Raw genomic sequence first — 21,242 nt, 5'->3', positions numbered from 1 at the left:
ATTAAAATCATTCAATGACAATGCTGCCGCCATTTTTTTTTTTTTCCCTGCTGGTTACTAGGTCTAATAATAACGATTTTGTAATTAAGTTTAGGCAAGAAAAATCCCCCACACTAATAATACTGGTAGTGCACAACGTTTACAGCCACTCTTACTCAAACAATTATGCATATATACTTGATTATTCCTAGAATAACTTATCTCAATCAGGAGCTCTTTTTAGACATGTCCACAGCGCTTGGCTCACTAGCACCACCCCTTTATGGAGCAACATATGAGGAGTGGTGATAATCAATTCCATGAGGAATATAAAGAACAGGCAGGCAGGGAGGGTGGACACAGTTGGTAAGAGTAGCAAAAGTTCAGTATGAGCAGCAGTTAGCTAATGAAGCCCAAAAAAATCCTAAGAAGTTCTTTTGATATGTAGCTAGGAAACATCAGAACGATTATAGTAGGATGGCACTGATTGGAGAAAATGGTATAAGTACAACTGCTGCAGTGCATTTAGTTCAGATATTTAATGAGCTGTTCATAAAGGTCTTTCATCCTTGTCAATGTGACAGGGAGAGTTTCAGACCAGTGGATGATGAGGAAGAGAAGCTGACTGTGAGTAAGGAAGAGGTATATATGGAGAAACAAACAAACTCGATATTAATAAGACTGTGAGACTTGATGATATATCACCGCATATTTTGAAGGAATGTGCCAGGGAGTTGACATCTGCCTTCACATATTTGTTTAATATGAGTCTCACATTGGGTCAAGTTCTAAAATAGTGGAACAAAGGCAAAATTGTACCTCTTCATAAAGGATCTAACAGAATTCAAGCATCAAATTATAGCCAATGTGTGTCAGGTTAAAATGTGGATAAAGTGTTGGAAAGGCTGGTGAGAATCAGGATCCAGAATTCGGTTGAAAAGAATTGTATTATCTTTGATGGACAGCACGGATTTGCTAAAGGGAGGTCATGTTTTAGTAATCTGCTTACTTATTACAATAAGGTGACAGCAGCATTGGATATGGGAGATGGATACACAAAAGTATACTTTGACTTTGCAAAGGCTTTTGATAGATTACCACATGATAAGTTGATGATCAAACTAGAGCAGATGGGGTTGGATGTTAGACTAATGCACTTGATTGAAGATTGGCTATCTGATAGGTATCATCAAGTTGTGTAATGGGAAACAATATCCTAGAAGAGAAAGTCACTTGTGGTGTGCCTCAGGGGTCTGTTTTAGGGCCATTGTTGTTTAACCTGTATGTTAATGATATTGGGGAAATTTTGGATATAGATATTCAGTTGTTTGCAGATGATGCAAAGTTGGGACAAACTATGCATCATCTATGCATCAACTATGTATCCATTCAATCCATTCAAGTCTTCTTTACAAGAAGACTTGAATGGATTGAATGGATAGTCATTGGAGTGGGGATGACCGTTCAATGTTGCAAAATGTAAAGTTATAAAATTTGAGAAACAAAGATGAGATGTAGAATTTATGCTTGGTGGGGATATATTGTTGGAGATGGAGAAAATAAGAGATCTTGGAGTGATGGTAGATAAGGATCTAAAATTTATAGGATAACACAACAAATTCTGGGAATGATGCAGAGGTCACTGACTTGAAGAAGTAAGGAGATTCTTGTTCCGTTGTGTAAGGGTCTGATTAGGCCACAGATACTGTGCACATATTTGGTCGCCTGGTTTTTGAAAGGAGGAAGATGCAGTGGAGACAGTCCAGAAGCAATTGACCAAAATAGTTTCTGATCTCTGGAATGTCGAATATGAAGAACGGTTGAGATAATGCAATTTACAGTCTAGTGGGTGGGATCAAGAGGGGTGATGTGATAAAGATGTATAAGTTGGTAAAGGGTAGTTATAGGATGGACAACTTCTTACCAACTTCTAACAACTCTTATAGGTTTTTCATAAAATGGTGGGAAATTGGATGAGAAAAGGTCTCCCCTGGAAGCAGTGTAAGGAAGATGTGAGCAAGGGATGAGAAGTAGGTTTTTTGCATGGAGAGTTGTGAATCATTGCATGAGAGTGTGGTGTCTTCAAAGAATTTGAATGTGAATGGTGTGATGAGCTGTGTGTATACAAAAGGGACCTCCTAGATGAGTCTGTGATGACTCCATGGGGACTTAGGATAATAATATTAATAATAATAAAAAGAAGAAGATAATCTAGGTGGAGAAAATACAATGCACTTTAAACACATACCAGATGATGTAGATAGGATTAATTTCTTTATTCTGTCCTTTATCAGGTTTCTCTGCAGCCAGATTAGTTGGCTATAATAGGCCAGTGAGCTTAATAACTATGGAGTTGATAATGAGGAAAAACAACTTCATTAAGAAGCTAACAAATTACATTTTCATTATAGTTAAATTACACTAATATGATTTTTATGATTACAAAAATGGAATTAAGATTTATCATAAACAAAATTAAAATATGAAATATGGAAATATATACAGTACTGATGGCCCAATTTTATAACTACTTAATTTTATATTTTAGACATCTCACACATCTGAAGAACACTAGATAAGATTAAAGAAGAAGGTGGAGGCATTTCAATAAATGGCATCTGCAAAGCAAACAACCTCTCCTTTGCAGATGACATTGAAGAAGACACATCAAGGTTGGAACAGATACTGCAAATACTATATGCAGAATGAAAAAGATATGGGCTAAATGTTAATTTGGAAAAAAAAGAAAAAATGATATTCGGACAATAGGAGTTACTGAACAAAGTTATCATAGAAGGATTTCAACCGGAAAATGTGGAACACTTTGCATATCTTGGATGCCACATGACACATGACTTAAACCAAAAAATAAAAATAAAAAAAGGTAAAAATTAGAATTTCCAGAGCAACAGCTCTCTTAAAAGCCATGGATAAAATATGGAAGAGCCGAGCTATAACACTGAAATATTGTGGAAACCTGTATTATCTTCAGCAGAATGCTCTATGGATGTGAGGCCTGGGTTACCCCTGAGAGAATCTGAAAGAGGATATTAGCATTTGAGAGGAAGTGCTACAGAAAGATCTTGACAATAAGCTTGATCCAGAAAGTGAAACAATGAGGAAATATATAGATGAATACAACCAAAAGAAAACTTGATCCAGAAAATAATCAAAAGGAAACTATGTGTATTTGGCCATATATATATATATAGAATGAATGATGAGAGAAAATTAAAAACACTGCTGTTTGGGATGATTGAAGGAAAGCACAAGAGGAAGACCAAATAGAGAATGGGGCGATGACATCACCAAATGGTGCAGAAACTCTGTACACAAACTGAGTAATCTTGCACAAAATAGAATGCAATGGAAGAATCATATCAAGATGGCATCAGACACCTATGGGTGTTGAACCCATAGTTGTTGTTGGCTGTTGATTATATTTTAGAAAGATTTTGGTGTGTGTGTGTGTGTGTGTATAATTTCAATATAATAAATAGGACTTCATTTATTTTATTTTATTTTTTTAGCCAGAGGAAGCTATTTCTGATGACTTCTTATTTCCCATGACATCGCGACTTAGTTATGCATCATCACCTGAAAGTGATCTTGATCTAACAACAGACACTAGGCCTATAGGTTTACAAGATACTGCCCCTCCAGGTACTGATCGTCATCTTGTAAAGGCATCTAGTGATCCAAGTATTGCCACTCAGGAAGAGATGGGAGGGCCACCAGCTTATAATCAGTTAACTGGTTATACACTTTCCAGAAATACAAGACAGGTTATTTATTTATTTGTTTTAATTTTTATACTTCTAGATGAAACTGTTTAATAATACCAAGTAACTCAGCATGTGATCACTCTTCCAGTAATGCAAATTTGCATATAATTCTGATTTTTTTTTTTTTTTTGTATTAGGCTGATTACAAAAATAAATGAATTTGTAAATAAATAAAATGTAAATAAATTTCTCTTAATATTCATACACTATTTTGCAGTATAGCTGTAGTTTCATCTTCCAGCTAAATTTAGAAAAAAAAAAATTGTGACATAAGGTATTAAAAAATCTTCTTTGTATTAACATTAATGAAGTTATCACTTTTGATGGATTCATTTCTTTCTAGATTATTGAATGTACAGAAGCAAAAAATCCATTAAAATTGAATAAGACAGATTTGTAAATAATTACATTATTCTCATCTTGAAAATTAAATGAAAAATATAAACTTGGTTTGTACACATTACTGATTTATTATATTTTAATAAAATTTTAATAAAAATTTGCTAGATAATTTTTTATTTTATTTTTAATGTTCAGCCCATACACTAGAGGTTGGCTGATCGACCTATAGTACATTAGTACCATATATGGGTAGTGGATTGGGAAAGGAGGAACTTGTTTACATTTTGTTTAAAAGCCAGTATACTGTATTCCTTGGGAAACACATCACGGAGAAGAATTTTCCATAATACATCAGTGTGCCAAAGATGAAGGAGGAAGAAAAGAAACTTGTTCTGTGGGTTTCAATGTGAACGGTGAAGGAATGTTGAGCATCAGCTATATGTGTTCCAACGGGCTTAGTAGAGTGGGAAAATTATTAATGCTATTTCAGATGAACATTTGCCATGGAAATATTTATAGAATACACATATTGCAGAAACCAAACATCTGTGTGAAAATGGGAGGAGTGAGTTGGTAAGAAATGTGTCATTAATAAGTCTAATTGCTCTTCTCTGTATTGAGTCAAGCATTGAGAAAGCTCTTAGAGACCCCACTCTAAATGTGAGAGCAGTATTCAATAGCCATGCAGAATTGTGATTTGTATAAAGTTAACAGCTGTTCATAGGTGAAGTAACATCTTGAGCAAAAGAGAAATCCTAGTGATGTGTTTATGCCAGGAGAGGCTTGATGGCAAGATAATTACAAGAGGGGAAATCTCATCTTATCTGGAAATTTGAGCATTGTTAGTACTGGGAGAAAATTGTTCTTTTTTTTTTTTTTTTTTTTTGTAAGAAATAAGACAGAACCGGGTTTTACTAGCATTGAAATTGATGAGGTTATCTGAACCCCATTGGAGGATGGCTTGGGGATCAGAATTGAGGGTCATGGTGGTTTATGTTCTGTAAGTTGAGGTGAGTTGTGTAGAGTAAGATTTATCAAATGAAAGGGAGAAGTGCAATATGCTGTTATCTGCAAAACTGTGTATTGGGTTGGAGGTCAAATGAAGTAGGTCACTGATATATAGAAGGAAGAGGGTTGGTGAAAGAACAGAACCTTGTGGAACCCCAACATTAATTGAATGGTGAGAGGATAAGGAACCATCCACTATCACACACAGTGTGCGTCCAGCCAGAAAGCTGGCAATTCAACGGCAGAAGTCCTGGGACAGACCAAATTATGGAAGTTTGCTTAGTAAGCCTTTGTGCCAGACCCAGTCAAAAGCTTTGGAGATATCAAGTGCAACCACTTGTGATTCACCAGATTTCTCCATGGCATTTGACCAGAGGTGGGTGATACGTAAGAGTAGATTTGTTGGTTGGCAGTGACAGGATCCATACTGGTGGTCACTTATTAGCTGGGTGCCTTCAAGGTAGTATAGGAGTTGGAAATTGATAGTTTTCTCCATCAATGAGGTAAACAAGATAGGGTGGTAGTTAGACGGCAGTGATTTGTCACTCATTCTTGGGAATGAGTTGAATCTAGGCCAATTTCCAGGCTGTGGAATAAATACCAGTGGAGTAAGAGAATATATACAGGTGACATAGGATAGGAGTCAGTTCTTGTGCACAAGCCTTCAGAACAATTGGAGGAATGCCATCAGGGCCAGGAGACTTTTTGTGTCTAATTTGGACAATATTTTTCTGATCTCTTTCTGGCAAAAAGGATATAGGGAGCATTGTATATTGGGCATCTGAAATGGTTTAGGGGGCATTTATCATTATCAGTTATGCGTACATTGGAAGCAAAGTGTGAAGCCAGGAGATCGGCTCTTTCTGTGGATGAGGATGCAATAGAGCCATCTAGGTATGATAGGGGTGAGAGTAGTGTTAGGCAAAAGTTACGACCAATTGCTTTGGCAAGAGACCAAAAGGCTCAGCTGCTGTTTGGACAGGCTGTAAATTTCCCACTTTTTGCTCTGTTTTGGAAACATTGATAGTTTTCTTGCATCTGTTTTGGGCTTGAGTAAGCACTAAAGGAGGATGGAGTTCTTGATGTGAACCAGTTATAGTATACTTGATTTTCATTTGTACAACTTGGCACATCTTTTGGAGAACCAGGGGTTTTTTGAGGATGGCAGTTCAGAATAGTGTGGAGAATATATGTGCCCATGCCAGTAAGGATTACTTCAGTGATAGTTCAGTGCATGTGTTTGGGCTGGAAGGCTTGAAACAATAGTCCAACCATGGGAATGAGGCATAGAAGTTATGGAGGCTGTCTCACTTGGTACTGTTATAATGCCAAGCTACTCTTGTATGGGAGAGGCTGTGTAAGCATTGTTGCATGGAGGAGGAGATGAGCACTAGACTATAGTCTAGTGCTCATCTCCTAGGGTATTTGCAGAGTGGTTCGGGTTACCTGGTATTCTGGTTGGCATTCTGTGACCACTTTGTGCAAGTTGTTAGTGATGGCAAATGTTTCAGCATCTCTGCTTGCAAGATCTGTACAACTGGAGAAGGAAAGCCAATTGGTGTTGTGGACATTAAATATCTCCTAGTAGGATGATTTCACAATTGGGAAAATGGGACTGGAGACCATCAATTTTTAAGGAGAGGAAATTAAAGAGCTCAGAGTGGTTGGTGGCATTATAGGAGCGATTGAGACAGCAGATGAATTTGACTGAGTGGGAAAGGGTTATTTTCAACCAAAGAAGGTTCAAGTTGGGCAATTCTAGGTTTGGTACTCTCTGGCAAGCTGTGTCAGAGCAGATATGTGCACAGACACCACCCTTGGGTTGAAAGGAGTTAAATAGTGTGTAAATTTTGGAAGATTGAGATGAATAGTACTGAGGGGGGAGGGAGTGAGAGTTGAGTTTCTTTCAAAAAGAGTAGGTGGCATTTGATAGACTGAAAATGGTAGTGATCACTATTAAGGTTGGAGTTGAGACCATGGATGTTAGTGAGGTGGATATGCAAAGTTCTATGGGGTATATATTTGACCACAAGGGTCTTGCATAGTAGCCACTGTAGTGGCTACTAGTGGCATCACTTGATTTTTGCACTAATTGAACTTAGTTATAGTCTACGATCCAATTGTTTTCTTCATTTTGGCATTTTTCTTTGAGTTATTTTCAAAGATGACATCCTTGCTCTCTCTGGGCAAGTGTTAGGTCAGGTCAAGCATATATGCACAGTTGGGAGCATGTGTCCTTGATCTTGTTAATCTCTTGTTGGTGTGTCACAAGTCACTTTTATGAGGCATGGAAATTTCTTTTGTTCCTTTCTTTTATTTATGGGTCCGAAACGATGGCACTTGACGATATTTCTAGATTCAAGGTTGCATTCTTTTGCTAATTTGCTGATTCTTTTAGTAATTTACCATTTTCCATTGGAAAGTTCAAAATAATGGTGTTGAACTTTTTTGTTTTTTCAGCCTTGATCAAGTCATATACCATTGATGTGTTTAGGTCACGAAGTTCATTAGTAGGCAAGGGCACTCTTGTGTTGTGGTGCTGATCATCAATTAGTTCTAGCTTAGCTTCCAGCATTCAGATTTCGGAGGAAAAAGTTTCGTACATAGCACTGAGGTGCTATTTGAGGTTTTTGACTTGTTTGCCTAAGTTCGGGAACTGTTTTACAGAAGGGAGGGACAGCGAACAGAAACAAGAACTGTTGAGGTCGATAAATAGCTTGTGTGCTGATTCATGTATATTTGCACAGGAAGCATGTAGCCAGTGGCAACCGAAATCACGCAATATGCCTTTTTTTTTATCATTAACATTCATTTTATAGCTACAGCACTTTATATTATCATTGGGTTTGTCGGTGATCAATAGCACTATGCTAGCGAGACACGAGGTGCTCTTTCATTGTTGGCCTTTGTTGCTGCCATCTTTGCTTTGCATAGTAGGCATAGCAGGCACTTACACATGACTGATTTTTAATCAGAAGGATAACTGATTTGATGCACTTATAGTGCATCAAATCGGGTTGTGCAGAAGTAATCAGCTTCTTAGTACCTGCTGTTAAGATTTCCGTTTATTGATTAATTTGAATGCAAAAACACTTACAGTAACATTACAATGGGGGAGCACACGTTTAGAGTAGCTTATTCACAGGTGCCACCTACTAAGTTCCTAAACTAGCTAGTACTTCTCCATTTAAATGTTCACTCCGTCAGACAGGTCAAAGATCCATGGGATCTTTGCACCTTCCCTTTTTCCACAGTAGTTTTATAATATCCCATTCTAGCATGCATATAAGTACATTGAACATGTGCTGATGGTTGGTAGGTAACAAAAGCAAAGATGAGACCAACAAAGAACTAAAAAATGATACTAAAAGACAGCCTTAAAGAGTTCTTTTGTTATATGACAAGTAAAAGGAAGAATGATTATGGAAGAATGACTTTAATGGTAAGGAGGTAGCATAAGTAAACAATTGAGTTACAGAGTGATAATTTTGCAAGTATTGACCACCCAGAGATTGCAGAACCTTAATCTGGACACAACCATGAGATTATATTGTATATCATTCTCCCATGTATTCTGTGAATATGTAAGGGAATTGGCACCATCAAGCTATTTATTCAAGCCTCAGTTCTGGAAAGTTTCCAAGGGAGTGGAAATAGTTCCACTGAATAAACGAGGCACTAAGATGCAAATTATAAGCTAGTCACATCTCAGCAGTGGTGGTTAATGTATTATTGATGGATAGAATACAGGACTTAGTGGACAGGAATATGATACTTTTTGATAGGTCAGCATAGTTTTGTAAAAGGTAGGTCATGCCTTAGTAATTTGCTTACTTTTTTATAATAAATTGACAGTTCATTTGGATAAAGAAAGTGACTGTGATATTGCTGAATTGTGCAAAGGCATTTGACAGGATTCCATGAGGAACTCTGTTGCATATATTGGAGAAAATGGAGATGACTATGAAGCTGATGATTTGGATAAGAGAGCAGCTGATGAAAAGAAATCAAAGAGCTGTTTATGGAGGAGTTAAGTCCAGGAGAAGACAAGTGACTAGTGGTGTTCCACGGGTCTTGGTACTTGGTCCTCTACTGTTTAATTTATACATCAGTAATATAGGAAATGATCTTAAGGAGAAATATTCAGTTCTGCTGATGATCGAAAGCTAGGAAGAGTAACATTCAATGAAGATGATGCAGAGATCCTTCAGGCTAACTTAAATAAACTGGCAGTATGGACAAAGGTAAATGGCTGTATGATTATTATATAGCAATCCCTCAATTAATGCGCCTAATGTGTTCTTTAAACAGGCACATTAATCAAAAATGCACTAATCGAATATAATAACCTATGGGAAATTTCAAATTTCTTTTTTGACCCTTAATTTTTTTAATAAAAGAATTAAGGCATGTCTCACTGCCTAGTTAAAGGAAAACCATGAAGCTGAAAGACAATAAAATATATTCAGAATATAAATTTATTATTCTGCTTCTTAACAAAGAATTGAGCTAACGTAGTTCGGCAGGCATTCTGTTTCTTTTTTTCATACAATGGAATGGAAATCTCTTTGGGCTTGTCAGTGATTAAATTTTCTTCATATTTTTCTGGATCTTCCCGGTGCATCTAAATTTAGCAGGTCGGAATCGCTCAATTTCTCAGAATGAGGTTTAATTAACTTAGATTCATTTGGGAAGCCTCTAAAATCATTTGCACAATGTGAAAGCATGTGCTTCCAAACAGCTCGCATATTGCTAGCAGTAATTTCATTCAACTTTGCGACTTTATAACCAGGCTGAGATTTCTGATTTGGTCAGAAAAGTCTTGTAAGGCATTTGCTTCCAGAAAAAGGCCGCTTTTATTGACATTAAATATTTGTTGGTCACAATAGTCCTCTTCTTCCACAATTTTCTTCAAAATCTCTGGGTAATTTGCAGCCACCTACTTATCTGCACTTGCAGCTTCATCTGCGATTAGAACATTATGTAATCTATTTCTCTTTTTGAAATGCTCAAACCAGCACTAGCGTGAAATTCTTCTTTTCCATCATTGATAGCCATTTCTTTCAAAGTTGCAAAGAGACTTAAAGCTTTCGATTTAATAAGGTCAGTGCTTAGCTGGATCCCTTTTTGGTTGCAATCTTCTATCCATGTAGAAAGAAGTCTCTAATTCAATCCTTATAATACTTTGATTTTGAGTGCATGCATGATGAACTTGAAGTAGCCTTACCTTTCTCTTTGTATTCAGCAGCTTTGCTTAAAATTGCTTGTATAGTTGATTCACCCATTTTGTGTTCGTGTCTTTTCTTTTCTCTGGACTCACCTCGTTCATTTTTTTTTTATTATTTCAAGTTTGTCTTTCAATGAGATTACTTTTCGAATCTTTTTCATATTTCCACTTTTTTGCTAATTCTTTTATTCATAATTAAAGGTTGGGAATATACTTTAAAATAAAAAAATAAGGAAAACAATTGCAAAGGAGGCATGAGATATGATCATCAAAATGCTATGTAATTAGCAAATGACATAGCGTTTTGATCAGTGATTTTTGAAAATAGTTAGCCATAAAAATGTATACATAGAAAATTTTTAAAATCTGTAACATTTATTTTTAAGATATATATATTGGCGCATTAATCGAATTTGGGTATAGAAAAAAAATGATGCACTAATCGAAAACACACTAATCAGAGGTACATTAATCGAGGGATTGCTGTAATTATAATTATTATTATTATTAACATCCGATCTCCATGGAGTCAGAGACTCATCCTGGGAGGTACACACCATCACAAAGTTCATCCAACCATGCTTCAAACTGTTAATGTGGCCAAGTATAAGGTGATTCACTTTGGGAAGAAGAGTTTAGAAACTGTGTACTATATTGTGGAACTGAACACAGAAAATTTATGAAGGTAGATATTTGGAGGTGTGTACAGAGAGTTGAAGTTTTGGTAGCATAATGCAGAGGTGGCCAAAACTGCACAGCTGATTATGGTGTTACTGTTGTAGAAAATACAAGTAGGGATATTGAGGTTATTATTCCCCTTTATAAGGTCACATCCAGACTATTGTGCAGAGATCTGGAAACCTGGATTCTGTGAGGATGAAGATTGTGGAAGGTATATGAAAAGCTCCCTATGAGAATTGAAAAACTTGGTCTGTGAGCTTAAAAAAAACTAGCTAATAGGCAAAAAAGAGAGGACATGATAGAATCATATAAATTATTAGAGGGATTTTATAAGATTGACACTGAAGACTATTTTTCAATATGCTGCAGGAATGGAGAAAACCAGGGATCATCCCTGGAAATTGTATAAGATACAATGTGGTTAGCAAGGTGGTTGCTAGATTTTTTGCTCTGATGGTAGAATGGGTTGCCAAAAGTGGTCGTGGATACTTCATTGGTAAATGAATAATTTAAGGAAATGTATGACAAGTATGGGTGAATAATACTTCCTCAATGTCTGCTTGACTCTATGGAGAAGCCTGCAAAATAATAATAATAATAATAATGTTGTTGAAGTGGATTTAAAAGCTTTTTCTTTTTTTTCATGTATTATTGATATTTGTTGCAATTGTTTTTTCTGTAGATTTTGCTGATTTTTATATAAAATAATAATTATTTTTATATAAATTTATATATATATATATTCAGTAGATATAAATTTACCTTATCCTCGTCACTTATTATTATCTTTGTTTCAGAGCGAGTAAATAATATGTATCCATTATTGTTAACAATGTTATATAAATTTGTGTAGGAACCAAATTCTCCTTCTAAAGCAGCAGGTCAAGAATATAAAGAAATTTCAGCTAGTCCATTGTATAATTCAGGTATGTATTTAATATTGTTTCTGCTTTTATGATAATGTAAGACAATTAAATGTTGAATCTGACTGTATGACAAGTGATTTCTGAATTTGACTCATGGAATTATTCAGAAGGCAAGTCTTCTATCTGTGTATTTTGCAGATGAAAAATCAGCAAATATTAAAAGTATTCGTCATTCATATCAACAGTTTTTCTTGGATTAGAATTTATTAGGAAACAGATAAGGAAAGGGAAGAAAGAGAAAAGGACACACAGTGTTAAGTTATTATAGATTCTTAAACTCTAATGTGTGGAATTTTGGACTGTTGCTAATTACTTAGTAATGGCTTTGCTACTTGCTTTGTGCACTACCTGCATACTATCTTTCAGTAATATAGACTTCATATGATATACTGAGCTGCAGCATAAAATGCTCAACTTGCATTGTTTTTTTTTGGAGGGGGTGTATTTTTACTTTTTTTTTTTTTTTGCTTGCAATCCTCTCATTTTACTTTCTCATTTCCAAGTGGTTAAATCAACTTGAAATAAGTAGAAAAACATCATGAAATGAATCTATAAATCAAACTTGCATATAGCTTTGTATCCCAGGATATACAAGTGGGGGGGCTGAAAAGTTCTGATAAATACCTAGAACAAAAATGATATTTAAGCAACTGATATAACCACAAGAAAGACCATATCTTAAAACCCCTTAATCCACATATTTCTTCAAATTGTAATAATTTCTGCTTTTTCTTTTAGGATATATAAAAAGACACATCAGAGGATTTGAAGAAATTCAAAGACACAGAGATGCAGTCCGTCATAAAGTTTTTCGTGCTCAAGAAAAGTCTGCAACTGAGATTCACCAAACGTTGAGTGAGACTTTAGGGGACTGTGCCCCAGCATATCCAACAATTGCGAGATGGTCGACCAAGTTTAAAACTGGGCATCCTGGGACAACAGATTCCCCCCCCCCCCTCAGGTCAGGAAAAGCCTTCCACAGAATCACAGCTGAAAACATTGATCCTTGAATGATAGACACCAGCCAAAAGATAATGACCCCAACTCATTCCAGGGAATGAGTTGGGGTCATTATCTACCAACATCTGGACATGCAAAACTCTCAGCAAAGTGGATCCCCAAATGTTTGAATGCCAACCAAAAGAGATAATGTGTGCTGTCATATCAAGGGATTTAAGGTCATTTTGAGAAATCAGAATGCAAATTTTTTGGCTTGTATTGTGACTGCTAATGAAATAAGGCTTCATCACTATGACCCAGAGATCAAACAACAGTCAGTGGAGTAAAGACACAAAGGTTCTCCACAGCCAAAGAAGTTTTGAACCCAAAAAGTCTGCAGGAAAGGTTCTTCCATTGTCTTTTTGGATATGGATGGTGTAATCCTTACCAGGTACCTAAAAAAAAAAAAAAAAAAAGATGAAACTGTTACAGCAGCAGCAGTTTACTCAACAGCTCTTGAAGGAGGTACTGAAGGAAAAATACCACCTCGGTAGAAGCATGTTGCTTTTGCAGGACAATGCACCTGCTCACACTGCTCATGAAACCCAACAGACAATATACAACTTGGGCTTTCAATGTCCATCAGCCCCCTATTTGCCAGATCTGGTCCCATCAATTTCTTGTTCTCAAATTTAAAGAAACACTTGAAAGGAACAAAATTTACTACAGATAATGAAGTCATATCAGCAGCTGAGGACTGTTTTGTGCAACAAGGAAAATACTTTTTTCTCAGAGGATTGCAAATGCTGCAGCAGCATTGTATCAAGTCTATAACACTTCATTGGGAATATGTAGAATAATGTGTAAGTTACATGGTTCTTCCTCAATTCCTTCATGGTGATTATCACAACTTTTCAGTACACCCTCGTAATATACATAAGTTGTCTTCTTATATTATTATTATTATTGTTATTATTATTATTATTATTATTATTATTATTATTTGGACACCTCCATGGAGTCCGAAGACTCATTGTGGGAAACCCAATCTATCCACACAAACTATCGTACCTCTCCTTGAATCCATTAACAGAAAAAGTACTGACAACTGACTCTGGCAACCCATTCCACTCATTTGATACTCTCCAAGCAAAATATATAGTCCTCACACCCCTACTGAACACACCTTTATTCAACTTCCAGGGATGACCCCCCCCCACACACACACACCTTGTTCTGGTCTCTCTAGCCAAATGCTGAAATATTTCCCCTGCATCTCTCCTATAAAATCCTTTAAGCAACTTAAATGTTTCTATCATATCCCCTCTTTTACTCCTGTCAACTGCAATCCACACACTTTCAATCTATCCTCATAGGGCACAGGCCACTCACCATTGGTCACCCACCTCTGAATCCTCTCTACTGCTTCCATATCCCCAAGAAACCCAGAGGCCCATACTTGAGCACAGTAATGTGGGCATATCAAGACCTTATAAAGAGGAATTACTTCCTTATTTCTACTTATGACGTGGACAGGAAAGAGCAGTGCACAACTGCTCAGATTAGCACAAGAGTGCAGTTTGTTCGCCAAGATGGTCGCTGACCTTTGATAGAAGATAGCACAATAAGAAGAAGAAGATCTCTACTTGTTAATGTGTTCTTCACTAGTCAAGTAATCTTTGTGCTACCTTAGCAATATGTCCTCTAAACTTTAACTCTCTGTCTACTAACCCTAAATCTCTAGCTTCATATATTTCATGGTGTACAGTTTCATCAATGTGATACACAGCTTGTAATCTATGTATCCCAAAGTGCATAACTTTACATTTCTTATGATTAAACAGACACCCATTATTTTTCCCCATGCGCGCGCACCCACACACACACACAATGACAGCCTATTTAAATCATCCTGCAAGCTCTCCACATTGCCTTGATTAACTATTACTCTACCTAATTTCGCATCATCAGCAAACAACTGAATTTTTTTTTTTCAGGTTATGTCCAAAACACTTCCATAACTTAATTCACTTTCTACATGAAAGTTACTTTAAGCATAATTGAGTAAGTTACTAAAACCATCTCAACAGTTTAATTACTCGAGATTGAATTTACCTCCTCTATGAAAGTCTCAGCATATTTCATTGAAGAAACAAAACCATGACACCGAGAATCCTAAATAAAACAGTGTTATGACTCGCAGACTTTACTGGGTCCATTTCAACAATAAATTTCACCCTTATCTCTTTTCCAATCTACAATTTACATTTCTAACTTATCTTTTAATTTCTTTTCGATCTTCATATATTGAAGGCACAAAAACTACCACAATTCTCCTTGTATTGTGTTCTATATTTCTCCCAGATGATACTTAGCAATGGCCATTAATATTCTCTTCACTTCTGCACATGATTGAATATATATATATATATACAGTCATACCCCAACTTACACTACCCTGACTTATGCAAATCCGGAGTTACGTGGTTTCTTATATGTATGTATTCCCATCCTGCTTCACGCCTCACCAGAAGTCATATCTTTCAGGTGCCGGCCACATTTGCCAGTGTCGCACATGCTGTGAACAAGCACTGACGTGTTTCGTGCGGTCTCCATTCATACACGATTTTTATAGTCTACAAATCTTGCGATTGTTTAATGTTATGTTCTTGATAAAAATTTTATCACATAAAAAATAATAATGTCATCCAAAAGAAGCAAGTCCGATTCTTCTACAGCTAGCAAAAAAAGAAAAACATTGACTTTGGAAACAAAACTCAACATTATTAAGGATTTTGAAGGCAGAATGAAAATTTGTGAGCTAGCAAAGAAGTTCGATCTACAGGAATCCACAGTAAGAACAATCATAAAAGAAAGGTCTACAGATTTTGGAGGACATAGATTCTAACGAGGAATGAATTGTTGCCACAAGGCAAGGAATAAAAAAATCATTAGCTTGCTATGAAGAAATTTTGCGTGACAAGAAAAAGACATTATGCAGTCAGACGAATCTATTAGATTTTATGAAACCATCATCATCATCATCATCATCAAATTCCTGTCATGTACCCTCAAGGGGTGTACAGGATATGACAGTACTACATGAAAAAATTACATCATTACTAACTTCCTATCTACAATTTTCCTCCAAATCAGTCTGTTACTTGTCAAGACTCCAACATTATCAGATCTTACATTTCTATCGTCTAAGGCACTTTGTACCGTATCAATCCACCTATATCTTGGTCTTCCTCTGGGTCGTTTTCCTGCCAACCTGGCAAAAAACACTTGTTTTGCTAATCTTTCCTCTCCCATTCTATTTAAGTGACCATACCATCTGAGATTAGCTCTGCTAACACATTCCGGGATGCTGACAATGTCAAGTTCTTTCCTAATATCCTCATTTTTAATATGATATTGCCATTGATACCATCTGTTCACGCCTCTAATCTTTCTTAGGACTCTCATATCTGCGGTCTCTAGTCTTTGGTCAAGTGTTTTACTTCTGACCCAGCTCTCAGATCCATAAGTTAAAATTGGTTTGAACACAGTCTTGTATACAGCTAATTTAGTGTTCAGACTAATTTCATTCTTATTCCATATGAATTTATTCAATTGACTTCCCACCATACCAGCTTTGCTGATTCTGTTGTCTATTTCTATATTTAGTTTACCATCTTCAGTAAAAATTGTGCCTAAGTAGCTGAAATGTTTTACTTGTTCCACAGGTTCTCCATTCACAACACAGTTGACATTTTCAATGATTCTGCCTATTTTCATTGTCTTTGTCTTTTTATTGCTGACCTTCATACCATATCTATTACAACAGCTATTCAATTTAGTCAGAGAATCTTGCAGACTTGTAGCGGATTTATTTAGAAGTATAACATCATCCGCATAAAGCAAAGAGCTGACATTAACATCTCCAATTTTGATATCAGGTTTAATACCACATTCCTTCATAATGTGATCCATATAGATAATGAATAACAGAGGGGATAATGTACATCCTTGTCTCACACCAGATTTAACATTAAACCATCTTCCTGTACTTCCTTCAATTCTAACTGCTGACTCACAACTCAAATAAAGACTAAGTATTGCTTGATATAATGCCCCATTGACACCATATAACTGCAGCGTATTGAATAGCTTCTCTCTTGGCACCTTGTCATATGCCTTTTCCAAATCGACAAAACTTAAATACAGATCTTTGTTATATTCCCATGCTTTCTCGACTATTTGTCGTAAAGTGAAGATCTGATCCTGACAGCCTCTATTTGGCCTGAATCCAGCTTGTTCTTCACCAAGCTTTTCTTCCACAATTCTTCTCAACCGTTTCTCAAGTATACTTGCATAGATCTTGCCAGGAACACTCAGTAGAGAAATACCTCTGTAATTCTCACATTCAGTTTTATTTCCCTTTTTATATATGGGTACTATGAGAGCTCTACTCCAATAATCGGGAATTTGTCCCTCTGTCCAGGCTTTCTGAACTATGCAGTGCAGCCACTGTAAGACTCTTATACCACCATACTTCAGCATTTCTGGTCGAATATCATCTACTCCTGCTGCCTTTCCACATTTCAAGCCTTTGATGGCTTTTTCTACTTCAAGTATGGATATGTACTCCTGACTGCATGCCTGGTCAGTGTTTTTTATCACTGTGCTGTCATCACTGCTTGTTTCATTTAGCAGTTTTTCAAAGTAATTACTCCATACTTCAAGGATATCTTTTTCTCCTGTTTTCATGTCACCTTTATCATCTCTAATTCCTTTTACAGCACTCTTTCCTCCATTCCTAAGCTTCTTCAACAACCTCCAGAATATTTTGCCACCTTCTTGATATTTATTTTCTATATTCTTACCAAAGTCCTCCCATGACTTTTGTTTAGCAAGTTTTACACGCTGTTTAGCTTTCTTACATTTGTCTCTGTATTCTGTAAGAGTAAAAGCTGACTTATTTGCCAGGAACTTTTGATATGCTTTCTTCTTTTCCTTCACTGCCTCTTTAACTTCCTGTGTCCACCAGGGAGTTCTGATTTTTTTATCCTTGCACACAACCTCACCACATGCCTCTCTGGCAGAATCAATCAATGTTTCCTTCAGAGTTTGCCACTGAATCTCCAAGGTTTGATTTCTGTTCTCAAACTCTTTCATTTTCTTTTCAATAATATTTCTGTATTTTAGTCTACAGTTCACATCTGAGAGCTGCTCAACTTTTATTCGCTTTAAAACTTTCTTACATGTTATTCTTTTCAATATGAAATTCAATTTTATCCTGCTCAAGACTAAATAGTGATCACTTCAAATTTCAAATCCGCTGTACACTCTGGTGTCCTGCACCAAGGAGAAAACATCACTATCAACAATAACATAGTCAATGAGACTTTTCTTATTCCTAGCCTCTTCTCTCCATGTGAATTTGTGCACATTTTTATGTTGGAACATGGTGTTAGTAATAACCAGTCCATGTCCTGAGCAGAAATCCAACAGATATTTGCCATTATTATTAGCTTTGCTCTTTTCTCCAAATTTTCCCAAAATATTTTTGTATGTCTCACAATCATTTCCTACTCTGCTATTTAGATCCCCAACAAGGACCAACTTTTCCTTTTTCATTGTGTCAGTTGCTTTTTCTAAAGCCTCAAAAAATTCCTCCACTTCTACCTTAGTAGAACCTTCTGTGGGACCATAGGCACAAATAAGTCTCATTGTCCAGTTCCCCATTCTCATATTTGCCCACATTACTCTACTTGAGACTGACTGCCATTCAAGAAGATTAGCCTCGTATTTTGTGTTGAATACTATGGCTACTCCTTCTTTTCCTTGATTGTCATTGCCTGAATATAACATTTTGTATTTATTGCTCAGAAAGATCTCACCAGTTTTGGTCTTTTTTGTTTCAGTCACCCCTATTATGTCGATCTGGTACTTATCTAATTCCTCAGCTAGCTCCATTTCTTTGCCATTCAGGCTTCTTACGTTGATAGTACCGATCTTTAACTCTGGTGATGTTGAGTTGGGGTTTGTTTTCAGATTTGTTCCAGTAGCTGACTTTTCGCTGTTCGCCCTGGTTCCCTGGCGAAAACAACGGGGGCCTTGTTTAACCGGGCGACGCCCCAGCCGGCATGAAATTTTGTCATGTTGTACCATCATTCTATATTTTGGTTTAACCAATAAGAATACAATTTGGTCGGCTAAATCCCAAATTGCCAGCCCATCCTCGTCCGTTCAGTATCCAAGTAGATACCCAACAGGGTGCACCACGAGAAGGTGAGGATTGGACATTAGGTCAGAAGCCCTGGTCGGTTCTCCGCATTCCTTTAAAGGCTATGTGGAGGTCTCCTCTCAGTTATACAGCTTTGACCCTTAAGCACCCCCTTAAGATTTTATGAAACCATCGACATCGAAATAACTTTCTTTTTTTTATGTACGAAAAACTACAATTATGATTATATTTCTTAAAAAATATAGGTGTTTTTGTAAACCTTTGGTCTCAATTGTATGTTTGTATATATAAATTATATGCAAAATTATACCCCGAGTTACACGAATTCGACTTACGCTCTTTTTGTTGGTCCCACCTACCGCGTAACTTCAGGGTTTTACTGTGTGTGTGTGTGTATATATATATATATATATATATATATATATATATATATATAGCAAAGTAACTTCATCTGTATTTGTGCACTACAAATACTGGATTCAGCACCTTGGTGCTTGAAACACTGACCAAGTTCTCTTGATGGTGCTGGAAAGTTATAAAAAATTATAAATTCCACTTGTTTAATTATTAAAGAAGTATTATTTATAACATTTGTTGTGCAATGTTTTAACATTTAGGTAAGTTCACTTTATTATTTTTAATTAAGAGAAAACTTTTTTTTCTTAATTCTATTAGTAAAATGAATTCAAATGACAGTTAATGGATTTATTAACTTTTTTTTCCTTTTCCATATGAAGGAAACTGTATTCCATGTATAAAAATTTGTGGATGAAAAAAAAAAAAACATTGAACTTTTTTTTTTGGAAATTCTCCCACTGGATAAAATACTTGTAAGATAATTTTATTAAAAAATCACATTATGAAGAAAGTGGTATTAAACATGATATCACAATTAGAGATGTTAATGTCAGCTCTTTGCTTTATGCAGATGATGTTATACTTCTAAATAAATCTGCTACAAGCCTGCAAAGATTCCCTGACTAAATTGAATAACTGTTGTAATAGATATGGTATGAAGTCAGCAATAAAAAGACAAAGACAATGAAAATAGGCAGAATCATTGAAATGTCAACTGCACTGTGAATGGAGAACCTGAGGCAGCAGATTCACAATCTTTACTTTCTTACTCTTCATTTTTTATTTCTTTCAACAACTTTATATCCTCTTTCATTGCATGTGTCTCACCTTTCAAATCATTTGGGCCTACCAAAACAATCACTTCTTCCTTCTGCAGTCTAACTTCACTAACATCCTTGATGTTCTCACCTGGGAACCATGATTTTGTCACTTTCTCAATACAATGTTAAGTACACCTCTTATCATCAAATCCCATACAATATTTTCTCTTAACTCCCATTTTCTCACACTTTTATACTTTTCCCATTCACTTTTTCTTTCATTCTCCTTCCTGCTGCACCACATGCTAATCATTTCTCCAGTTGCTTGAGTTCACAATTTATCCTGTGAAGGAGTTCTCTTAAGCATTCTATTTCTCTCTGCATCTCTGTCTGTACTGTCACTTTATCATCCACATTATTACTTTTATCTGCTTCTTTCATACTCTGATTCATATTTAGTATGCTGTCATTCACTGCTTCTACTACATTCTGTACAACACACTCACAATCCTGCCTTACATCTTTAATATCAGTTACTCATTTTTCCACTTTCCACATTACTTGCATTTCCTGCACTCACTCTTGAAAGTTTTCTAACACCCCCCCCTTTCTATTCTTGCTTTTATACCACAAAACCATTCACTCTCAGCAATGAATATATATATTTAACATACACACACTAGATTGTTCTAAATCCTATATGCTGGTATCATTGCATTGATGTCATGAAATAAAATGCTTTTGAAACAATCTCATATAATAATAGTCACGATTAAACAGACACACTTAACACAGTAAAAAATAAAGAAAATACCACCAATAACGAGTAGCAATATCATTAATATTTACTAAAAATAAAGACATCTCAACAACATGTATACAACACTGTCCCTTGTAACATTGATCATTACAATGCCATTCTCTTACTGTTTTATTGTAAAATAATGTAAAATTAGTTTTACTGATTATTGAGTGTGTAACCCTTATCTAACATAGAAAAAGTTC

General features: G+C 35.9%; 1 protein-coding gene across 7 annotated transcripts in view; it reads left to right on the top strand.

The window, feature by feature from the left end:
- The window catches only part of LOC150094164 (tight junction protein ZO-3-like), a 528,478-nt gene that overhangs the window by 418,041 nt on the left and 89,195 nt on the right, over positions 1 to 21,242 (top strand). For all 7 annotated transcript variants that reach the window (XM_090411771.1, XM_090411769.1, XM_090411767.1 and 4 more), the window contains exons 22-23: positions 3,510 to 3,764; positions 11,876 to 11,948. In XM_090411771.1, the coding sequence (XP_090267897.1) occupies positions 3,510 to 3,764; positions 11,876 to 11,948 (328 nt within the window). The remainder of the gene's footprint in view (positions 1 to 3,509; positions 3,765 to 11,875; positions 11,949 to 21,242) is intronic.

This window comes from Typopeltis vanoorti, chromosome 22 (genome assembly GCF_054136105.1).
Source record: "Typopeltis vanoorti isolate ZY-2024b chromosome 22, IOZ_Tvanoo_1.0, whole genome shotgun sequence".
Lineage (NCBI taxonomy): Eukaryota > Metazoa > Arthropoda > Arachnida > Uropygi > Thelyphonidae > Typopeltis > Typopeltis vanoorti.
Note: the sequence above shows the minus strand (reverse complement) of the source record. Positions and strands in the feature narration are given on the sequence as shown.